Source organism: Haliaeetus leucocephalus, unplaced genomic scaffold (assembly GCF_000737465.1).
Source record: "Haliaeetus leucocephalus isolate CR32 unplaced genomic scaffold, Haliaeetus_leucocephalus-4.0 Scaffold150, whole genome shotgun sequence".
NCBI lineage: Eukaryota > Metazoa > Chordata > Aves > Accipitriformes > Accipitridae > Haliaeetus > Haliaeetus leucocephalus.
In genome coordinates this window covers 1,701,014-1,724,241 of record NW_010972586.1, presented here as the reverse complement: position 1 = coordinate 1,724,241, position 23,228 = coordinate 1,701,014, and the positions used below count along the sequence as shown (strand labels likewise).

Sequence of the window (23,228 nt, the reverse complement as noted above, 5' to 3'; positions counted from 1 at the left end):
GCCGTGCAGGTGCCGGCCTGAGGGGCCCGCGGGGCGGGGCCGCCCGACCCTGCTCTGCCCTGCCCTGCCCTGCCCCCCTCTGCGCAGGAGGGGTGGTCTGCTTCGGCCCGCCGGGCGTCTCCTGCCCCACGCGAGCTTCGTGTCGTGGAGCGGTGGCGGTTGCGACAGCGGCTAATGCAGCGTGGCCAGCGGGTGGGGAGAGGTAGTGCTTCCTTGCCGCTCGGCCCTGCTGAGAGAGGCACGTTTGGGCGCTGGGTCCAGGTCTGGGCTCCCCCGCGTAGAGGTTGGAGCAAGTCCAGTGCAGGGCCAAGCATGACGAAAGGAGCGGAGCAGCTCTTCCGTGAGGAAGGGCTGAGAGAGCTGAGGCTGTTTAGCCTGGAGAAGAGAAGGCTCAGGGGCATCTCATCACTATGTACAATAATCTGAATGGAGCGAGTGAGAAAGAGGGAGCCAGGCTCTTCGCGGTGGTGCCCGCTTGACAGGACAAGCGGCAATGGGCACGCATCAAAATACAAGGAATACCATTTAAACATAAGACGGAACTCTTTTGTCACCGTGAAGGTAGTCAAGCACTGGCACGGGTTGCCCAGAGGACAGCAAAGCCTCCATCTTTGGAGGTTCTCGAAACCTGACTGGACATGGTCCTGGGCAGCCTGCTCTAACTGACCCTGCTCGAGCAGACGAGATAGTCTACACAATTGTCAGAGGTCTTTTTTGACCTCAGTGGTTTTCTCATCCAGTGGAGCTGTTGAGCTGTAACACTTTTCCACATGTTGCTGGGTGGAGACAGGGGATGCTCTGGATTAAAGCCCAAGGCATTTGACTGAAGGTGGATATTCAAAGCTAGCTTCTTTTATTAAATCTGAATGTTCAGTAGTTCTGAGCTGTTAAGAAATACCAGGAAAAAAATCTAATCCTGTAGAACGGCCAGAACATTGATTCTTGTAGGCATAGTTGCATGAGGCAAGTGCTGATGCTAATGCTGTATATTCTTTGGTCCTCAGTACTGGCAAGCATTTGGAAGCTTTGTGAACCACTTTAGATGTGCTACTGTGGGAGTGTAACTGCATTAATGTTTCTGCCCCTCAGTTGAACTTAAATGCAAGTGGCCCCCTGCAAGATGTCTTTGTGGTTTTGGGGAATGAAACTGGCTTTAAAACATTCCGATTGAGTGTGGTTACAATAGCACATACTGATCCCAGCATGTCCCAGTTGAGCAGGCTAGTTAGGTAGCAGAGTGATTTCTAAGGTGTGCATATCACACTAATAGGATTTTTCATGGCAATATATATTTTTAGTATTTGCTTTTAGTGTGTTTTTTATTTCTTTAATGGTAATTCTGTCAGTGAATCCTGCTATCTAGAGGATTTGTTTTTTAAAATTTTATAAATGTTAAGCTATATAAGTTTCAAAGAAACCAGAAATGAAACTGCGTCTTTCTAGAAGTCTTTCAAGAAAATGATCTTGAAAGTGAAAATTTTCGATTATTACAACCCTGTTGGTTATTACAGCACTGTTCCTCTCTGGTCACTGGTGATGAGTCAAACGCATGTATCTGAAACTTGCTGTACCTCAGTAGAGTATGGTAGTTGTTCCTGCGTGACTACTTTGCCTCTTCAATCAGATGAGGGGGGTTCTATACGACATTCCGTACAAAAGGTATCATGCTCTATGCTGTCAGATGCATCACTTCAGGGATTTCCCTGACCACGAAACTGCTAGAAACCATAGCTAAAGTTCCTCTGGGTTAGGCATGCTTGTGGGAGACGGTATGGAAGTCTGTTCTGATAACATGGTGTATTTCCTTTATGTTTTAAAGAGTTTATGGACTATGCATGAGCAAGGCTTCTTCTAATGTAATTGTCAATTTGTTACATTGCCAAATAATTTGCATAAGTATTGTTCCAAGCATAAAAATTCATGGTCAGTGCAAATGAGTACACTATAAGCCCTCCCTCCAGCAAAACTGAGGTTAATGAGAGCTTACCATTGCTCTGTACTAGCTAGGAAGATACTGTGTAGGCAGAGATATTTACCTAAGAAGAAACAGTAACACAGGAATTATTTTGCATTGAACAAAAAGGTGATTTTACATGGACGGTTGGAGCTTGTGAATATTTCCGTGTCCAGACCACATCAGCTGTCATTCTTTTGAACCCCATTATGTGAGGGTTAACAGTCAGAAGCTGTGGTTTTGGTAGATACCACTATAAAATATGGGGGTTGCAGGGTCTTGGAGACTTTGTGATTAAGTAGATGTTTCACCAGTTCTGTGCTACCTGAATCTGATGAATTAGAAAAGTTGAGATAAGCGGAGGAAGTGACACTGTGAAGTATTGAATCTCTTCGAAATGTAACCTTCAAACCAAAGGGGGTGGGTACAATCCTGGAATAGTGCAGTGTGTCTCAGTGAAGTATAGTTTTCTTCTATGAAATTATATAGATAATTCAATTTCAGGTATTTTGCATCATGAGGCTTACATATAGTATTAACATTTAAAACAGTATGCTGATAAAGGTCAGAGAAAGTGTACCTGCCTGATGAACATGACTGGCAAACTGGTAACAATGGATGAGGAGAAGGCTGAGGTACTTAAAAATTTCTTTGCCTCAGTCTTCACTGGCAACCTCTCTTCCCACACCTCTTGAGTGGATGGACTTCAAGATGGGGACTAGGGGAGAAAAGTCCCTCCCCCTGTAAGAGAAGATCAGGTTTGAGACCACCTGAGGAACCTGAACATACATAAGTCTATGGGACCCAACAAGATGCATCCCAGAGTTCTGAGGGAATTGGCAGATGCAGTTGCCAAGCCACTCTCCATGATATTTGAAAAGTTGTGACAGTCAGGTGAAGTCCCCAGAGACTGGAAAAAGGGAAACATCGCACGCATTTTTAAAAAGGGTAGAAAGGAGGACCATGGAAACTACTGACCTGTCAGCCTCCCCTCTGTGCCTGGGAATATCATGGAACAGATCCTCCTGGAAGCTGTGCTAAGGCACACAGAGGACAGGGAGGTAATTCAAGACAGGCAGCATGGCTTCACCAAAGGCAAGTCTTGCCTGACCAACCTAGTGACCTTCTGTGATGGAGTGACTACATCAGGGGACAATGGAAGAGCCACAGATGTCATCTGTCTGGACTTCTCTAAGGCATTTGATGCGGTCCCCCACAACATCCTTCTCTCTAAATTGGAGAGATATTGATTTGATGGATGGACTGTTCAGTGGATGAGGTACTGGTTGGATGGTCACATCCAGAGGGTAGTGGTAAACAGCTCAACATCCAGATGGAGATCAGTGATGAGTAGTGTCCCTCAGAGGTCCATATTGGGACAAGTACTGTTTAACATCTTTGTCAGTGACACAGACAGTGGGATCAAGTGCACCCTCAGCAAGTATGCAGATGACACCAAGCTGAGTGGTGCAGCTGATTCACTGGAGGGATGGGATGCCATCCAGAGGGACCTTGACAGGCTTGAGAGGGGTGCCTATGTGAACTTCATGAAGTTCAACAAGGCCAAGCACAAGGTCCTGCACCTGGGTCAGGGCAACCCCCTGTATCAATACAGGCGGGGGGATGAAGGGATTGAGAGCGGCCCTGCAGAGAAGGACTTGGGGATACTGGTGGATGAAAAGCTGGACATGAGCCAGCAATGTGCGCTCGCAACCCAGAAAGCCAACCGTATCCTGGGCTGCATCAAAAGAAGGGTGGCCAGCAGGTTGAGGGATTCTCCCCTCTGCTCTGCTCTCATGAGACCCCACTTGGGAGTAATGAATCCTGCTCTGGGGACCTCAGTAGAAGAAAGACATGGACCTGCTGGAGCAGGTCCAGAGGAGGGCCACAAAAATTATGAGAGGGCTGGAGCACCTCTCCTATGAAGACAGGCTGAGAGAGTTGGAGTTTTTCAGCCTGGACAAGAGAAGGCTCCAGGGAGACATTATTGTGGCCTTTCGATACATAAAGGAGGCCTATAAGAAACCTGGGGAGAGACTTTTTAATAGAGCCTGTAGTGACAGGAGAAGTGGCAATGGTTTTAAACTAAAAGATGGGAGATTTAGATTGGAGCTAAGGAAGAATTTTTTTATGATGAGGGTGGTGAGACCCTGGAACAGGCTGCCCAGGAAACTGGTAGATGTCCCGTCCCTGGAAACATTCAAGGTCAGGTTGGACAGGGCTCTGAGCAACCTGATCTGGTTGAAGATGTCCCTGCTCATTGCAGGGAGGCTTGGACTAGATGAACCTTAAAGGTCCTTTTCCAACCCAAACCATTCTGTAACTGGTCACAGTGATCAGGATCACAGTGTCCTGGTTTCAGTTGGGATAGAGTTAATTTTCTTTCTAGTAGCTTGTATAGTGTTTTGTTTTGGATTTAGTATGAGAATAATGTTTTTAGTTGTTGCTATGTAGTCTTCAGATGAAGTCAAGGATTTTTCAGCTTCTTATGCCCAGCCAGCAGGAAGGCTGAAGGGGCACAAGAAGTTGGGAGGGGACACAGCCAGGGCAGCTGACCCAGACTGGCCAAAGGGGTATTCCATACCATGTGACATCCTGTCTAGTATATAAACTGGGGGGAGTTTGCCTGGGGCGATCACTGCTCAGGAACTAACTGGGCATTGGTCAGCAAGTGGTGAGCAATTCTGGTGTGCATCACTTGTTTTGTATAGTCCAATTATTTTGTTATTATTATTGTCATTTTATTATTGTTATTATTACCTTTATTATTTTCTTCCTTTCTCTTATATTAAACTGTTCTTACCTCAACCCATGAGTTTTAGCTTTTTTTTTTTCCTGATTCTCTCCCCCATCCCACCGGGTGGTGGGGGAAGTGAGAGAGCAGCTGCGTGGTGCTTAGTTGTTGGCTGGGGTTAAGCCACAACACAGGAGTACTGCTTTACACAGTTGATCTTTTACTGTTCTCTTTCCCATAAGTGCTAACTTGCTTAGAATTAAAATGTTTTGAGTAGCTGAAACAAGGAACTATCAGAGATTATTTGATTAGTTGCAGAAGAGGATGATGGAGCTTGGGGCAGGTAGAAGATTGTTCACATGCTGGCTGCCCACCAGCCCAGTAACCTGCCAGAGTGTTACAGAGAGTATCTTCTGCACTGTGACTGTCAGGGGCCATTGGAGAGAAACAGTGCTGAAGAAGGGGGTTTTTTGAGAAGTGTGGTGATGGTCGTCCTAGTTTCTTTGCTAGAAACAGTGGTAGTGGTGACCTCCTGCATGAAATGAGAGACTGGAAGGGGACCGCTTCCTCTCTATGGTGGGTCTCCATGGCTACCAAAAAACACTCTTTCCTGATATCTCCACGTTTCTGGTTCCCTTCTTTAGCAGAACAGAATACAGTTCTTCTTGGATTCAGCCTGCCACTATGTATTCTCACTGCCTGGAAAGGAAAGTCACAAAGGCAGTGTTTGTCCTTTCCTTTAAGGAAGCTCATTACCAACTTGCTCGTTGATTTTCAGCTTGCTTTCCCTCAAACCTGTTGTTTCAGATGATTTTCTTTTTCTCCTTAGTATGGCTAGGCAGCATTGGGAAGCGGAATGGACAGAGACCCATCAGCCACAAGCTAGCTGTAGAAGCAGTATGCAATTCTGGGAAGACGGTGGAAGTGACTTGCCACAGAAACTGGAAACTTCTCCCTAGCTTCAAAGGGAAAACTACAGAGAAATTAAGAAATAGAAAGGGTGGGGTCTAGACCAGTGAAAGATCGGTGTAGGGAAATAAAAGATTAGAAAGAAAAATGAGGGAAAAGTCTATAATGCAACACTTGAGATAGGGCTCTGTCAACAAAGTAAATGGGAAGCACTCTCAGTCCTTGTTTCAGGAGCTCAGCTTTACTAAAGCACTCTTCCTCTGATATAAAACCTTGAAAGCCTTTTTTCCACTAGCACCAGCCCCTGCAAAAAAAATACAGAGTAAACTTGCACTTCCAGTTCTGGTTTGAGGTATACATAAAGTGATGAAACACAGAATAAGGAAAATGTCTGTTTTCCTTGTGGACAATTAGATTTCATTGTCAGTTTAAATTGATGACATGAGCTTCGAAACTATTGAGCCTGTGCTAATAAATGCAACAGTTGTTCATAATTTGGCAGTGAATGACCTTTAAATGTAGACGCTTACTAAGGATGTCCTTAGGGAACAATTCAACTTCGAAATGACACCCATGTGTTCTTGTTATCATTTAAATATGCTCCTTTTGTCAATAACAGAATAATAAATACTAGTTAGATTTCTGATGTTGATTCAGATGCTAGGAAACTTACTGAATAAATTAGTGTACATTTGATTTATATTGACCAAAAAAATTTTACAGTGGTATATTGCAGGTCAAGGTGACATACATTTAAATGTGTTGTAGAGCAGAGGGCATACTTGACTGACACATGTGCTTACTACGTTTTTAATTAACGCTTGCAATACTACTCCCCAAATTTCTCCTGGAGTTGCAAATGTTGTGGAAGTAAGATATGACATGTAAGATCCTGAAGTACTGTGGATTTTGTGAAAGCCCATAGACTTTACCTCTGTAGAAGAAGCAGTTTAATAGGTTTTACTCTTGTTTGTGGAAGTACAAAGCTAGAAGGACTTAAAGTCTGGTATAGCTTATGTATTTCGGCATTTTTTACTGTTAAAGTAAATGTGCATAGAGTGAAAAAGGTTAGATGTTTTTCCATGTGAAGCCTGAGAGTAAGCCACAATAGCAAATGATAAATGTGAAAGATAAAGTGGGAATATTTATAAGTATTGTAGTTGTAAAGCATGAAGGGAGTAATTATGTGAATGAGTTTATGTAAAAAACACTTTGAATTACTATTCTAACCCTTTCACTGAGTCTCTGGACTGTGTGAACTTGGTAGTTTTAAAACATCTGAACAGGCTCTGTGTGCCTTGGATATGAAATCTGCCAGTATGAAGACTTCTTGCTTACCCATCTGTCTTGTACAAGCCCACCATGTGTTACCTTGTGTCACAAGTCCTGTTGAAATCAGTGACAGACCAGTTACTCCAAGTTCAAGGAAATTAAACAGAAATATTAAATCTGTTAGATAAATTAGACTTTTTTATTGTCTTAGTGTCTTCATAGAGAATTTTTAAATGTCCTGGTTATTCTACAAGGGAGTCAGAGTAGGTCTATACAGCTACTTTTCTCTCCTACTTGGGAAGACAAAGAGGATAAAGATAATTTGACAGATGCCAATGATTCTGTAATGTCAGAAAAGTGCTACTTCGACCATTGTTTTTTCATTTCCAGTGAAGGAGCATGTATTAGTGGAAGAAATAGATCTGATAATTTAGGCTAAAGATACCCCTTTGTACGCAACAGGAACTTGAAGAGTATAAAGTAAGACATGGAGAATTTTGCAGTGCACATGAAGGCAGCTAAGGCAGAAACTGGAAAAAGGTAAAACCAAAGTGAAAAACTGACTGAATGTATACATAGCAATCAGTTAAAGCTGTTTCCTTTTTTGTGTGTTTAATTTGCTTTGGGGTGTAGACAGATTAGACAGAGACATATAGCTCCAGTGATCTCTGATTGTTGTGCAATTGCTCAAAGCCCCCTTGATTCAGCGTCATGAAATCCTAGTGGAAAGGGCCATGTAAGATTTCTCTGAGCAAGGAATCACTTATGCTGTATTCCTGAGGGTGGATCAGCAGTAGGATAAAGAAGCAGCAGTGTGATTGCCTGTATAGTTTACCATCTGAAAGACCAAAAGTTGACACATTCTGTCAGTAAACCGTAACTGCAAAACATGCATTACCCAATTCTCTCCCAAGATCTGCGGATTTATGGTTTTGATGAGGAAGTTACGTTTTCAGAAAGATAGGGGGTAGCAGAGCATTCAAACATGCATCACAATAAAGTTATATTTTAATTGTATTGAATCTTTGAGAGGTGGTAGTGTGTCGTGGTTTAAGCCCAGCCAGCAACAAAGCACCATGAGGCCACTCGCTCACTCTTCCCCACCCTGGCCCTGGTGGGATGAGGAGCAGAAAATATAAAGAAATGTTCGTGGGTCGAGACAAGGACAGGGAGGGAACACTCACCACTTATGGTCATGGGCAAAAGACAGACTCAACTTGGGGAAGAAACAAAATGAATTTAATTTACTACAAATCAAATCAAACCAAGGATAATAAGAAGTAAACCCCAAATCTTGAAACACCTTCCCCCCACCTCTCCTGCCTTCCTTGCTCAACTCCACTCCCAGTTTTCTGTACCTCCTCTCCCCAGCAGCACAGGGGGACAGGGAATGGGGTTTGGAGTCAGTTCATCACACATTGTCTCTGCTGCTCCTTCCTCCTCAGGGGGAGGACTCCTCACTCTTCCCCTGCTCCAGTGTGGGGTCCCTCCCACAGGAGACAGTCCTTCATGAACTCCTCCAATGTGAGTCCTTCCCACGGGCTGCAGTCCTTTACGAACGGCTCCAACATGACTCCTTTCCATGGGCTGCAGTCCTTCAGGCACAGACTGCTCCAGCACGGGCTTTGCCATGGAGTCACGCCACCTTTGGGGGCATTCGCCTGCTCTGGCTGCAGGTGAGCATCTGATCCCCCGCTCCCCTCCATGGGCTGGCGAGGGGACAGCCTGACGTCTCACCACGGGCTGCAGGGGCATCCCCTCCTCCGGCGCACCTCTTCCCCCGCCTTCCTCAGTGACCTCGGTATCTGGAGAGGGGCTTCTCTCACATCCCACTCTCCCTACTCACTGCACGTTCCCCTTCTTAAATCTGTTCTCCCAGAGGCACTGCCACTGTGGCTGATGGGCTCAGCCTTGGCCCGAGGCAGGTCCGACTTGGAGCCAGGGAAGCTTCTAGCAGCTTCTCACAGGAGCTGCCCCTGCAGCCCCTCCCCCGCTACCAAAACCCCACCACACAAACCCAATACATAGTGGCAAAACTTTGTTAATACTATAATGCTACCAATGGAGTTATTTCATCAGAGGATTCATGCTTAACTGCTCCTGCTGGTGTTTTCTGTCTGTATAGCATCAAGTTGTGATACTTGTAAAATCTTGTCAACAGAGATGGTGTTAAGCATACGTGCATTCTTTACTTCCCAGGAGTGAGAATACGCCAGGCTTTAAAATGCAACATGAGGGAAGATGTAATAAATACATTGACAGTAATGCACATACCTCGTACTGTAATGCACATTTTAATTCCTGATGTAATTCATTCCAGGTTTGATTGATAATTAGTCATCATTGTCATGGCATTTATGAAGATATCTTGGAATTTCAGTATATGATACCATTTTTATGTTAGGTGGCTGGTGAGGCCTGAAGAAGTTGAAGGTATGTTTTTCATCTACAGCAGTGACTAGGTTATTAAATTAACTAAGTTAGTACTGCAGGAGCAGCTTTAGAAAGCTGTCTTTTTAATATTAGGTATTTATTTTTAGAATAACTGAAAAATTTAAATGACAATTCTTCAGACCATTACAATTCAAAATTATCCATTGGAAAATACCACCAGATATCCACCCACTTACAGATTTTAATTTTTGCAGTCTTCGTGAAGAATGTTGTCTGTGCTGCTAATTTACATGAATGCATTCTTAGCCTTAGCTGTCTCTCTTAAGTTCCTTTGTGAATTTTTTATATGGAGGAATTTAAAGGATTGCTTCTATGGTGGCTGAATATATGTAAATCTTAGTGGTTCTTGTAATGATTATCTTTGAATTCACAAGAAATAGGAAAGAAATTTGATGGGACTTTGTACTGCAGCTTAGTGACCTAATTGTGTTTCTTACTCAATAGGCCACTGAGGACAAAGTTTAGTCTGTCCGTAGCTAGCTCTGCCAAGGTGGAGAAAGGTCTTTCTGGCACCCTGGCAGTGAGGAGAACATTGAGAAGACGGGCTTGCATGGCACGGCGCTTGGTGGTAGAATTTCAGTGCTACATCTGGGTACAGTGGAAGTACTTACATAGGTATGCACCATGGAAGTGTGCTAATGGAGGCTTTCCAGCTACTGCATTTTGATTGCTGTCATTGTAAGCAACCATTATTTCTCCTGTTTACAAGAGTTACATGAGCACTTTTATCAGCTTTTCATTTTCAGTTTTCTAGAAGTCTGAACTTTCTGTGGCTTGGGGAAGGCTAAAATAGCATTTTGTAGAGAATTCTGGAAGGGGATTTTGGTGATGAAGCATTAAGTGTCATCATTACCTTTGAAAGTGGCATTGTATTTTTAATGGGAAATGAAAGGAGAAGTGTGTGTAGTATGTTGACAAACTATTTATTCATAGATGTCCTGATGATAAAGATATTGGGGCTAGAACACAGGTAGTCTCTTTCTGGGAGCAGCCTTTTTTTTTTTTTTTTTTTTTTTATTATTTCAACCTATATATCATGTTATAAACATTTCACATTTCATAAACCAATGAACATTGTGTGGTTGTTGGGTTTTTTTAAAATAAATATTTGGACACAACAGTAATGCTTGGATACTTTTAGGCATTGAAGTAAGACGGGACAGAAAGAGCATACCATGAGAAAGGAGCACTATCTCTACAAGTTCTAAAGAAAATGTTTCCGCTCATTGCTCCTCTGCTGGTGTAGTGAGAGCTCCACCTCCTGTTCAAAACAACCTTCAGTTCTAAAAATGTATAAATAGGAAATCCAAGAAGATGCCTTTGGATGTTGAAGCTGCCACCAGTGTAGCTAGACTAAGTAATTTATAAGAAATGACAGCCAAACCTCCACTGCATCTTCCATTTTGTATATTATTTATTTGTATGTCACAGTGTTTGTGGGTCCTAGTTAAGACCAGGGCCTCTAGGTGACAGTTGTTGAATTGTGTACATGGTACACAAAGTTTCAAAAATCGGTCTTGAAAGGGATTGCCTACAATTCGTGATAGTTGTTTGCCTGATGAGATGCTGTGAAAAGTAATGTCTATCCAAAATGGTATTACTCTTGTTTGACTTTAATTCTTTAATATAGTGAAAATGGTATAAAACTTCTGTGAAAATCTTTTCTCCCGCTAGTCTACCTTGAAAACTGTGAGATAAGAATTGCCAATCTTCATTATTTTATTTTTTATATTCCTTGTGTCTCGTGTAATTGATTCACTTTTTAAAAATGGATTCCCTTTTTATACCATGGCAGAAGGTACTCATGTGCTGCAGTATCTCCAAATTGGAAAATAATGAAATCTAAAGCTTCTACTATCATCTTTTACATAAGGACAAACAAAGAATCTTGATGATGTGGTGAAACAATCAATTGTTCAGCAGCAAGTTTGTATTGATTACAATGAACTGCTTTTATGAAAAGTGACCATATGTACTTCGGCTAACTGCCTTTACTTTTGGTCTTGCACAGGACTCTGTTTCATTGCATGTAGATTCCCTTCCATGCTCTTTACTTAGTAATCAAGCCCTTTCCAGGAATAGGACTCCCTGGTCATGCATCTTCCTTGCAGTCAAGCTGTGATGGTAATTACAATCTAACTTTCTTGTTCTTTTGAGATGTGGAAACATGAGAAATGTGTCTTCAGTTTAACCATAAATTAATGGACTAATAGATTTATAGTAATGTCAGGGAATGTTATAAAAATATTTATTTTGCTCGAAAGATGTGAAGAAATTAATATTCAGGAAAAAAAGAAACACCCAAATTTGGAGTTGAGTCCTATGCCAGTAAAGAATCAGAAAATATATTAGCCTATTGTTTTTCTGATTTCTTCCGAATTCTAAGAAAAATTATGTCCCACAATGACATATGCTACATGAAACTCCGAAACACTCCATTCTTAAAAGCAAGTTAGAGAACATTCAAAAGCTAGGTTTTAATTAAAGATCCATTCTCACTCTAAAAGCCAAAGACCTAGCTTCAATTTTTATGTTGCGGTGAGGGAGCATAAAAAGTCAGTGAATACTGAAAACATCTATTTTTGGTACTGAATAGAAAATGTCAGAGGCCTTTCCTTTTGCTGAGTGCTCAGAATGTGGATGTGGATGTGTGATTGGTAGGACCACAATCTTTGCACTATTTCATGTTTTAAAAGTTCCTGTTTGACACAGAGTTTACAAAGCTCAAGTAGATTCTGAAGTACGGCTGAGTATGCTTTTTTTTTCTTTCCATATCTCTCCTCTATATCAAAATTTGTTCCTTTGGCAGTTTTGGTTTTACCTTCCCTTGGCAGAAATGTTATGATTTCAGACTTCCAGGTTTTGCGATAAATTCCTAGTGCCAGTTGGGAAGAGGGAAACAATATTTTTAGATGAGTTTTAAAACAGCTTGGTAAGAACTTGTTAGGAGTGTTATTGAGGATAGTAATTGTCTCCTCTCAAATAAGACCATCCTTATGTTGGCCTGAATTAGAGATGAAGTAGGAGACTATGCTGTAAGTTCAGCACTTGCAGTTAAGAAGTCCTTTAACATTCTCTCTTTACCTTTTGGTGCCTGCTTACTACTATATATTTATCTGGAAAATAAACATAAGGAGAATACGTTAATGGGAATCAGAAACAGTTTTAAGGTACAAAGTAGAATCATTTTTTCTCTACATGCATTTAGTGTTCGTATTTGAATTTTTCCTTTACTACTAGATGGTTTGTGTCTAATTGCAGCTTTGGAAGACCTCTAAACATAGGTTTGAGGCTGAAAAAAACTAGTACCATCTGATGTGTAATATGGAATTCTAAATTAAAAGCCTCATTTTTGCCTAGACCATGGGAGAAAGAGGGAATTGTTCTGTAAACTAAGAAAATATGACCAGAAGTTAGTTCTGTAAACCACGAAAGCCACTGCTTTTTCTTTTGCCTTTGTTTTGTTTGTGTTTTTTTTTTGAAGTGTGAATGTTATGAATGTCATTACTCTTTTCAAATTCAGTGGCCAGGATAATACCACAAATGCAAAACTTTCCTAACTGCATAGGTGTTTAAATAATACATTTTGTGAACAGAAAATGCAGTTACTTTAGTTTTTAAGTGTATTTGGTGTTTGGGAAAGAACTGGCAACACGCTGCACATTCAAAACTATTTTTTGCTACTCACCAACTAAATTGTCAAAAATTGCTGATTTGAAAGGGGGTAAAACCTGCTTAAAGTAATCACAGATATAACTGTTATCTGTTACAGGCTAAGAACTTAATGCCCCATTTCTCAAATGAGTTTTTACAGTAACGAGATAGCTGTATCACACTCCTAAGTGAAAAGCTCATGAACTTGCCTGCATGGTTATTTCCAACCTCTACTCTTCTAACAAGCTCCCAAAGTTGTTGCTTATAAAAGTGGAAAATGGACCTGATAAAAATGTTTAGTCTGCAGGGCTGTGTTTTATTTATCATATCACAAAAGAACAATGTTTTGTTGCATCATGGTCAAAATAGAAGCGACCTTGCTTGTTCATGAGTGCTCAAAGCCTAGAGATAAGAGGCAAAGTAATAGAGTACAATAGAAAGAGTGTAGTGTAATTATTTGTGGCTTGTCAAGTGAAGCCCTCTCAGGCCCCAAGTGATTCAAATCTGGGAACTCTGCACAATTCTGTACACTAACCGTAGCCAGCATCAGAGAAATCTCACCCAGCTTCTCCGACAGTACTGAAATTGCATCAGTTTGTCATGCACTGAGCATGCCAGCTTCACACAATACCATTTGCTTGCAAATGGGCCTGGCCCCAACGCCCTGAGACACATTCTTTGGTATCTGACTCTTGGCCTGTGATTTGTCATGTCTCTAGTGCTATCGGCGTAAAGTAATTTTAATAGATTCTGATGGTTTGCTTGTAGAAGGTAAAGAATGCACTACAGATTGTGTCAGGTAGCTTTCTATGGTATGTAGCATGGTAGAGGCCCTCATGATGGCGATAGCCAAACAAAGAGTATGGAGAAATGAGAACCCTATTTTGAGTGGAATTTTAACGCTCCCCTTCTCAACACCCTGCTGTGGACATCCTTGCTAACTCAGCAGGTTCAAGAACTTAGCAACTCAACAAAGCAGTGTTATTTGTGCTTAAGAGTTGTTTACAGATGGAACATATAGCCAAAAATCAGTGGCTTTGTTTCTCCCTATTCAAAAAGAAAAGTGTGTAAGATGTGTAAAAATGTTAATTAATTTCCAGGGACTAAACTGTATATATTTTTTTCTTTGTGTTTAACTCTGTATTAATTGTTTGGGGTTTAGCATTCTCTAAGTAAAATCACTGGATTTTTTAGCAAGTATGTTCTCTAATACTGTAAAAAAAAACCCAAATTTGTGTAATTTATACTGAAATGTATCTAATATGAAATTACATAAATATGGTCTAGAATATAGATTCCTGAAGAATTTCTTCATAGATTTTAATTGCAATAGTTATTTGACAATTACTGGATTACTGAATCTTTGTTTGGAATAGTTTTCTTGCATTGTGAAGTATGTGGCATTTTTTTACTCTTCCTTTGACACCACTGAGATGAGATTATTTTGCCATTGACAGCTCTGATCTTTGCATCATTTTTTTCAGCTGACTTCCTTAATTGATTACTACTTTGGTGTTGGAGCCTGCAGCATAGCTCTCCAGAATTCTGCTGACACTAATCGATTAATGTGAAGGTGTTAATGTTAGTGATTTCATCTAAGAACCATTCAAAACCATGTCAGTAATCTGTTCTTAAAATCTGCCAGATCATTGAGTCTTGTTATTTTGAACATGTTAGTTTGGGTTAACAAGGATTTCTCTGGAGAGCCAAAAAAAAAAAAAAAATTAGTGAATCCTGTGGGAAAAGCAGATTTTTATTCAATTGTAGTGCATTAGTGTAACATACATGTGCATGCCTTAATATTTAACTGACTTTTAAAATAAGTTCTTATTAATATTTATGATATCTCTGAGGAATTTATAAAAATGCTTGAGCACAAACTATTTCTTTTTAGTTTTACCTGGGGAATTTCTGACAGCGGTGTAACTCTGGGCACCCCGCTAGCAAGTCTGTGCAAGTCTGCCACTTTCTTTCCCACTGTAGCTTCCACATTTGCTTAGCAGTTTTGCATAGCTAAGCAAAATTTTAAAATGAGCCTGCGTTTTTTCCTTTTGTGTTCTAAATATATTCAGGAAAACACTGTTGTGTTACACAGTTCCTCAGATAAATTCTGGGTTAGGATCAGAACTCACTGTTCAGTATTGCACATAAAAAGAAAGAAGGAAAGTTTCTTCTTAAGTGTGACATAGACCAACTTTTGAAAGTATGTTTTACTTTTATTTCTTGGTGGAGTTTTTTGTAGGACGACTTATAAAACAATGTAGATTTTTGCAACGTGCTAGCTTATGTATATGTTCTTTGTGCATCAGTAAAGCAGCTCTGCTTATTTCCTAGTTAAAAAATGTGGTTGGTTGTGGAAAGTACAAGTTAGTTGAATCAAGTGAGCATGCTGTTAACACAAGTTTTGTTTGTACTGAAGGCAATCTAAATCAGTTGCCACTAAGCATACATCAAAACCAACAAAGTACTGTGGTCAGTGTAATCTCCTTATGTTCAGATAGGGGCAGAACACAGACGTGCATACGCACGCATGTTTGTATGTATGTGGGTGCAGGTACACAGAAGCACATGCATATGTCAACAATGGAAGGATTTATTGGGCTGTATTGCAGAGGGGTCTGTTTGTGGTCCTGTATGAGTTGATGTTCTAATGACCTGGATGATGGAGTAAGAGTGTCCTGATTTAAATTTGCCATCAACACCAAGGTGGAAGTGACTGTGAACGTGCTGGAGAACAAGAGTGGAATTAAAAATAATTTTGGTGAATTGGAAAGTTTATTTAAGAAAGGAACATGGGGTGCTAATTCAATAGGAACTGATGTCAAGTGCTGTATTTATAAAAAATAATCAGTAGCACAGAGTAAGATCCAGCAGGTTAGGTAACAGATATTCGTGAAAGGATCAGGGTCTTATCATGCATTGCAAGATGGCCATGTCACTGATGTCATGCTGTTGCAGAAAAGTCAAATGCCTGTTGGGGTCTCGAAAGATGAATGTAAAAAAGAGGTCAATGATGAGGAGTGTATGCTAAGCATGGAGTACCGTGTCCAGTTTTAGCTACTGCACTCTAAAAAACATGTGAGTGTACAGGAGAAGGCAGTGTAGGAGATATGATGTGTTACACAGCTTTCTGGATCTCTGATCAGTGTGAGGAATGCAATACACCGGGTGCTTTTTAGATCAAAAAGAAAACACTGAGCAGGAACTTCATAACAATCCTCAGTAACATAAAAGGCTGTTGAAAAAGGAAAGGAGGCAATCAGTCTGTGGATTGGAGATGCTGTGGTCCTATGCTGTGCAATTTCCTGTCTTACCCACCAGAAGTAGGAAAGACTAATTATGAAATGGTGCTGAATAGTAAAGATACTGCAGCACCAGAACACCCTTCAAGAATAGGGTATGGAAACTCTGTATGAGGCTTAGATGTTTGTCAAGAGTAAGAAGTGTAGTTGGTCCTGCCTGGAGGCAGCAAGGTGGGCCAGATACCTCCCAGAAATACAGAGCCAGAATAGACCTGAGGTCTTTCAGTACTGGGAGGTAATATGCAGAAAACAGATGTAAGAAAATTCTGTGGGTGTTCTGAAGCCCAGCTGGCCATCTCCCAGCAAGCCTTCCTCCAGCTTCTTTTTGTGAGCCTCCCTTGACACTCAGCAATTGTCCTTTGCATTATTTCAAAAATTTTACCTATATCCATTCCCTAACCTCTTATTACTTACAATTTTGTGGCTTTCTAAAACTCTTGAGAGTTCACCCAAAGTAGCTCTGTTCTTTTCTCCTGGGAACTGTAGGAGCATCTCATAGTGGAACAGTTGCTGAAACAATTGTGAGCTTCTTCATCTCTGTCTCTGCATGCAGGAGAAGAAACATCGTTTGTTAGTTTGCTCAAGACAGCCTTTTGCAAGGTCTTCCTGGGAGGTAATCATTGTTTTCTGCTCCCAGCTTTAAATTTTGAGATGACAGCAGTGCTTGAAGCAGACTTGTTACACGAGGTTTTTTTTGTTTTTTTCAAAACACTGCTAATATTATTCAGTAAAGCATTTGTGTTCAGTATGTATCTTTAGTACTTCAGAATTGGACCACTAGTATCTGTTTCCATAACTGTATATGCATGTAGCAATGAAGGGAGGTGCAGAAAGAACATTAGGGACAACGTCTCCCTGTATAAACTAGTCAAGAAGCTGAAAAAATTCAGTGCCACTCTTACTCAGGACACCTCTTCCTGAGTGTAATATCTGCCATAAAACAAAATCTTTCTAAATGTTTAAACTGCTATATGGGTAGCTTATTAAGAGGTGGCTAGATTGGTGGCTTAGCTATGAGGCAGAAAGCAGCACAGGCACAGGAGTGACAGGAATCCTGATCAGAGCTCTGGGTCTGTAACCCCAGTCCAGCCCTTTGTCCTCATCTGTCTGTTAAAAAAAGGAGACAGGCACATTTTTGTAAGGAGAGGAAAGCCATGCAGGCGCCATTCCCAGAGTTAACAGCTGAAGAGCACAGACATGTTCCACCTCAGTCCTGTCTCATCTGAGGAGGCATGAAGGTAGACTGCTCAAGTTTGAAAAGTTAGAAGGCTCTTCAGGTTTGCTAATGACAGAGATAACAGAACAATGACCAAGCGGTTTGTGCCACTTACTCCCTAATATTTTCAGGACCTGATCAAAGAATTGTATTTTTAAAAGAGTATTTCAGGGGGATTTGTAGGGCAACCATTGTTGCCAAGTTATATACCTTTATCTGCGGAACTTGCTGTAGGTATCACCTAATCTTGTATTTGGTTAATGAATTAGTCAAGCACATATTTTTAACTTTGTGGGATGAACTGCTGCTTGTCAGTGAGCTTTGGTGCTCAAAGATCACTGTCATCTCCTTTTCCTGATGTTTCTTGCATGTTCACTGGTAACGCAGACCTTGTCTCTGCCCTGGTGCAGGAGGCATTACGTGATGACTCAGTAAAGTTCTTGTGTGCTTGTTGCCATGTGCTTTCTGTCGGGCACTGATGTGCTCCATTGTCACAGACTGTATGTTTTGCCAAAAGTTGCAGACAGAGCAAGGCAATACAATAGTGCTCTGCCATATGCTACTCTGGTCCTCTCTTGCTCTTCTTAGCCAGAGACATCTACAGGTACATTAGCTTCACTTAATTCTTGATGTATGTCATTCATTTATTGCTGGTGTTTAGATGTAGCTTTTTGCCCTTAACACCAAGGAAATGATCAAAGAATCTTCTGCAGCTTGTGCGAGAGTAATACCTTAAAACAGAAGACTTTGTACAAAACACAGGGTGTACAGCAGTTTGGTGATGTGCCTCTGTGCTAAACACTAAATATAAACCCCTTGTATTTCACTGCTGTCCTTGGCATTAGCAGGATGTTTGATGCTAACTGATTTAAAAATCCTAGTATGCAAGAATCATGGTCACTAACAAGGAATACTATTATAGTGAAAATTTTTTATTCCTCATGACTGAGGCAGACAATTTCTATAATTCTTAAGGTAGCAGGGTGAGATTATGGTGGGCAGTGTGATAAGTAGGCAACATGAGTCAACGTTTACACAGTCCCCAGTTACAAACACATGTTTACCTCCTGCATTACAACAGTTCTTAATTTCTAGTTTGTAGATAGTAAAACATGATTCCATTTACAAATCATGAGCAGACTTGCAGAAGAGCAGTGGGGACTAATCTATCATTCCCCAGCAATGGCAAGTTAGTAGCCAGGTAACCTATCTGATGGCTGACATACACTGACTGTCAGCCTTTTGGAGGCCTCAGTGCTGGATCACCCAAGCACTGGAGGCAGAAGATTTAACTTTGATTACTGACTAATGTCCTCATGGGTGGTTTTAACCTGAGAGCTCAGTACGTGCACAGACTGCCCAGCCACTAGCAGGGGGCAAAAGAGACAAGGTGTCATGAGATCATACTCTGAGAAGGAGTCGAGTGTCGTAATCCCCAAGTCAGCCAAATATGCTCTTACACCCATGCTGTGTCACACTGTGGCATTGCACTGCAGTACAGAGATCAGGGCTTTGAAACTAATACAAATAAAAAGCTGTAGTTTGATCAGAGCAGCCTAGTGATGTAGTAGGATGTCTGGTACTGAAGCTGACTTGGCAATACCTTTGGCATTGTGTTACTTTCTACTACCACAGAGAGGGAATCTGGGTTTCTGACAGACTTAGGGCCCTTCTCTTGGTGTAGACAGCCTGGAAGTGTAAAAAGTCCCCTTTCATAGAAACACAGAATGGTTTGGGTTGAAAGGGACCTATAAAAATCATCTAGTCCAACCCCTGTCATGGGCAGAGAAATCTTTCACTAGATCAGGTTGCTGATTAGATCCAACCTCAGCTTTAGCACTTCCAGGGACGGGACATCTACCAGTTTCCTGGGCAGCCTGTTCCAGGGTCTCACCACCCTCATCATAAAAAAATTCTTCCTTAGCTCCAATCTAAATCTCCCATCTTTTAGTTTAAAACCATTGCCACTTCTCCTGTCACTACAGGCTCTATTAAAAAGTCTCTCCCCAGGTTTCTTATAGGCCTCCTTTATGTATCGAAAGGCCACAATAATGTCTCCCTGGAGCCTTCTCTTGTCCAGGCTGAAAAACTCCAACTCTCTCAGCCTGTCTTCATAGGAGAGGTGCTCCAGCCCTCTCATAATTTTTGTGGCCCTCCTCTGGACCTGCTCCAGCAGGTCCATGTCTTTCTTCTACTGAGGTCCCCAGAGCAGGATTCATTACTCCCAAGTGGGGTCTCATGAGAGCAGAGCAGAGGGGAGAATCCCTCAACCTGCTGGCCACCCTTCTTTTGATGCAGCCCAGGATACGGTTGGCTTTCTGGGTTGCGAGCGCACATTGCTGGCTCATGTCCAGCTTTTCATCCACCAGTATCCCCAAGTCCTTCTCTGCAGGGCCGCTCTCAATCCCTTCATCCCCCCGCCTGTATTGATACAGGGGGTTGCCCTGACCCAGGTGCAGGACCTTGTGCTTGGCCTTGTTGAACTTCATGAAGTTCACATAGGCACACCTCTCAAGCCTGTCAAGGTCCCTCTGGATGGCATCCCATCCCTCCAGTGAATCAGCTGCACCACTCAGCTTGGTGTTTGGCTCAGTTTTGTGTTTAGATGGCACTTAGAAGGTCTGGGATCAAACATGAGCAAGACTGATCACAACGATGCTAGAACACTTGCTCACTGAATAGCTCCAAGATCTTGAGAAACAAGTTTTTAATTATCTCTTGAGGTATTAAGCCCAAAGGGCTTGATTAAATTTTACATGGACAGCATTATTTCATTAATTCCCTGACTTTGGAATGCTTGACTTTTAACCTCAGTGTTCTTTTGTTGTATTTTTTTTGACGTAATAATGTCTAAGTTTATACTTTTACAGTGGATGTTGTAGTACTCAGTATTTCAGTGAAAACAATAGCAAAGTTCACTGTACAGTTTTTTTTGGGGGGGGGAAGCCAAGTTACAGGCTTCTTAAATGTTTTATAGCATGTCACTTTTTTTCTTTTATTCTCCTTTGTGTAACATTGTAAATATTTAAATATGGCTCCCAAAAATAAAATCTCTATAAAATGTTGAGCTCCTGTTGAAGGCTCTAGGGATTTGGTGTGCTAAGTTAGAAGTGGTTGAATGCATTTTAAAAATAACTTCTGGCTGTAATTGTTCGCTTCAACAGCTTCGACTAGTGGTCAGAAGTAAGAGGCAGGGCGTAGGCCAGCCAGCCAGTGACCATGGATAATCTCCAGGGTCCAGGTTCTGCCTCCGACTTCCAGCTACTTCTGAGCAGCTGGGACAAGGGATGTTTTTTGTAAGCTCTGTGTATGAGCATATGTTGAGCAACACTGGACTGACTTGGTTTAGACGCAGTGGAAACTTGCAGTCGCTACAGAATATTCCTTTTAATTTGCAGGGATTGTGAAGCAGAGAGAGGAGTGGACTTCTGTTGCTTCAGCTTTCTAAGCAAAGGTTTCCTTCAGGAGTGGGAATTTGCACTGCTTTCTCTTACTAGATTCTTGTAATTAATCCTGGCTGAAATGAAGTCAGAAGCAAATGTTTGCTTTGTTTGGTCAGTCTCCTGCACACTTTATGTTGTAATCATATGTGTGTGATTAAAAAGCCCAGTGGTCAAAGAAATGCACTTGGAATTCACACTTAGCATAAGCTTTGCTGCTTTCTAGTTGTTGATCCTAGCTGGGTACTGATTTCACACGTAAGTGTATGTATGTGTATGTCTAATATATATATTTATAAAAAATAAGAGAACATTCAGTACTTCAAATAAACAGCCATACTCTTGTTTTATTAATCTGTGAGTGTACTCATATTAGTGTTAAGATCTTGATTCTCCTACAACATAAATTGTTTAAATTAATAAAATAGTGTATTAGGTGATAAAGCGTGTGTATTACAGAGCACATTATTGGTTACCTGGCTTATTAGTTAGCTGTGTATTAAAGCAGACAGTATTTAGACAAATAATTAGATACTTTTTGGACCTTGCTTTTCATGTATAAAATAAAAGAGTAGCAAGCACAGTGTGATTCATGGAGGCTTATTGTCGTAGTTGCTATTCATGTTGAATTGGGAAATTACAGGAAGTATGCATTTTTCTCATTTAAAACCTCTAGTAGACTGACGTTTGTTTCTCCTGGGTGTTTTTTAAGAAATTTTTGGAAAAAATTGAAACTCTTCATAATAATGTGGCTCCCAGCTATAGATACTGGTATATGTTAAGTGTTCTTTACAAGCTGTTCACTTGGTTATTTTGTTATTTATAATAACAAGAAGAATGAATGTTTAAAAGTCCATAGAATGCACTGGAGTATTTTTGCCTCTACTTACTTATTAGTATTAGTCATTCTGTAACTTGAATAAAGTATGCATGCTCTTTATCTGAGGATTGTCCATGTAAGTTAGCTCAGGTTCGCTCCTTAAAGTGATGGGTTTTGTCTGTTTGTATCTTTGCTGGGGTGCCTAGCAGGCCAGTAGGGGTCACTCTGTGCATTGAATTTAGGAAATATGTGAGTAATTTTAATTACTTTTTTTAATTGGATACGCTAGCACACTTGTAAATAATAAATCCTAGACAAAATTTGTATGCATTATTTATTGTATTATTCTATTGTCTTTGAGTTGGGAGTATCTGTACAAAACATATATAATAGTTAACATTTTATAAGCTAACTGCAAAGCATGTGTATGTCAGAGACTGGATGTCTAATGATACAGTTTCAGGAGGGTCTGACTTTGAGAGAGTCTTTTCAGCTTGCTGAAAAACAGTGTGCTGAAAAGAAAGTGGTTCTGGTTGGAGCTGCTGTATTTCCATGCCCTAACACAATAAAAGGGGCTGGAAAGTCTAGTGAGGCAGATTGATGGGCCACGTAAAAGCGTCAGTAATGTTTTCTTCCATTTCACTCAAAAACCCAAACTTTAAGGCCATTTTAACAAGCCTAGTGGAAAGATACCAAGCATGTTTTTCCTTCTAAAATATGCATTTATTAAATGAAATAGATGGCTGGTAATATCCTGCCTTTCTAAGTTGGGTAGTTTATTGTGCAACTGGTTGATAATCAATATGGTTACTTTGAACCAATATATGAGATCCATCTGTTTGCAGTTTTTCTGTAGTGGCAACGTTGTGAAAGATCTCTTCCCTCCTGCCCTCCCCTAAAATCTATATCTTAGGATTTGAAATATTTTCTGTATAAGGTTGAAGAAAGAAGAAAGGATATAAGCATTTTAATCCTTTCTTAAATGGGGTGTTTATCCAGTTTTAAATTAAGTATGAAGACTGAGATTTGTTGTTTGTAATACTTTCATTACTGAGATTTCTTAATGAGGGATGTGTTGCACATAATTGGATGGAACTAGCTATGCTGTTTATTTTCATATCCTTCCCATGATCTCCTCTTCCAGACTAATTGCAGTACATGTGTTATTTCTGTACATGTGTTATTCTGTGCCACAGTTGTGCCTTCAGGAGCTCACATATGGATCTTGAGCCTTATTTGAAAATATTTTGAAACCATTGAGAATCTTCACTCTAAGCGGTCTGTGGAGAAAGCCCTGTTTTCCAGGAGAAACCACCCCAGTCTGGTGCCCTAGCTGAGATGTAGGACCTGATTCAGGCAAGTCACAGTGGTCTGGTAGTTTGCTTCAGAAAAGCATGCAGAACCATGTGGAGTCAGGTGAAACTGATACAGAGAATAAGAGCCTATTTGGAATGCTCATAGTCTTTGCTTCAG

The 23,228-nt window shown here is 40.9% G+C and overlaps 1 protein-coding gene across 1 annotated transcript in view; it reads left to right on the top strand.

Moving 5' to 3' along the window:
- The first annotated feature begins 7,356 nt into the window (after positions 1 to 7,356).
- Positions 7,357 to 23,228, top strand: part of SNX24 (sorting nexin 24) — an 87,775-nt gene continuing 71,903 nt past the window's right edge. The window contains exons 1-2 of the mRNA XM_010561699.1: positions 7,357 to 7,409; positions 9,768 to 9,915. Of these exons, the coding sequence (XP_010560001.1) occupies positions 7,357 to 7,409; positions 9,768 to 9,915 (201 nt within the window). The remainder of the gene's footprint in view (positions 7,410 to 9,767; positions 9,916 to 23,228) is intronic.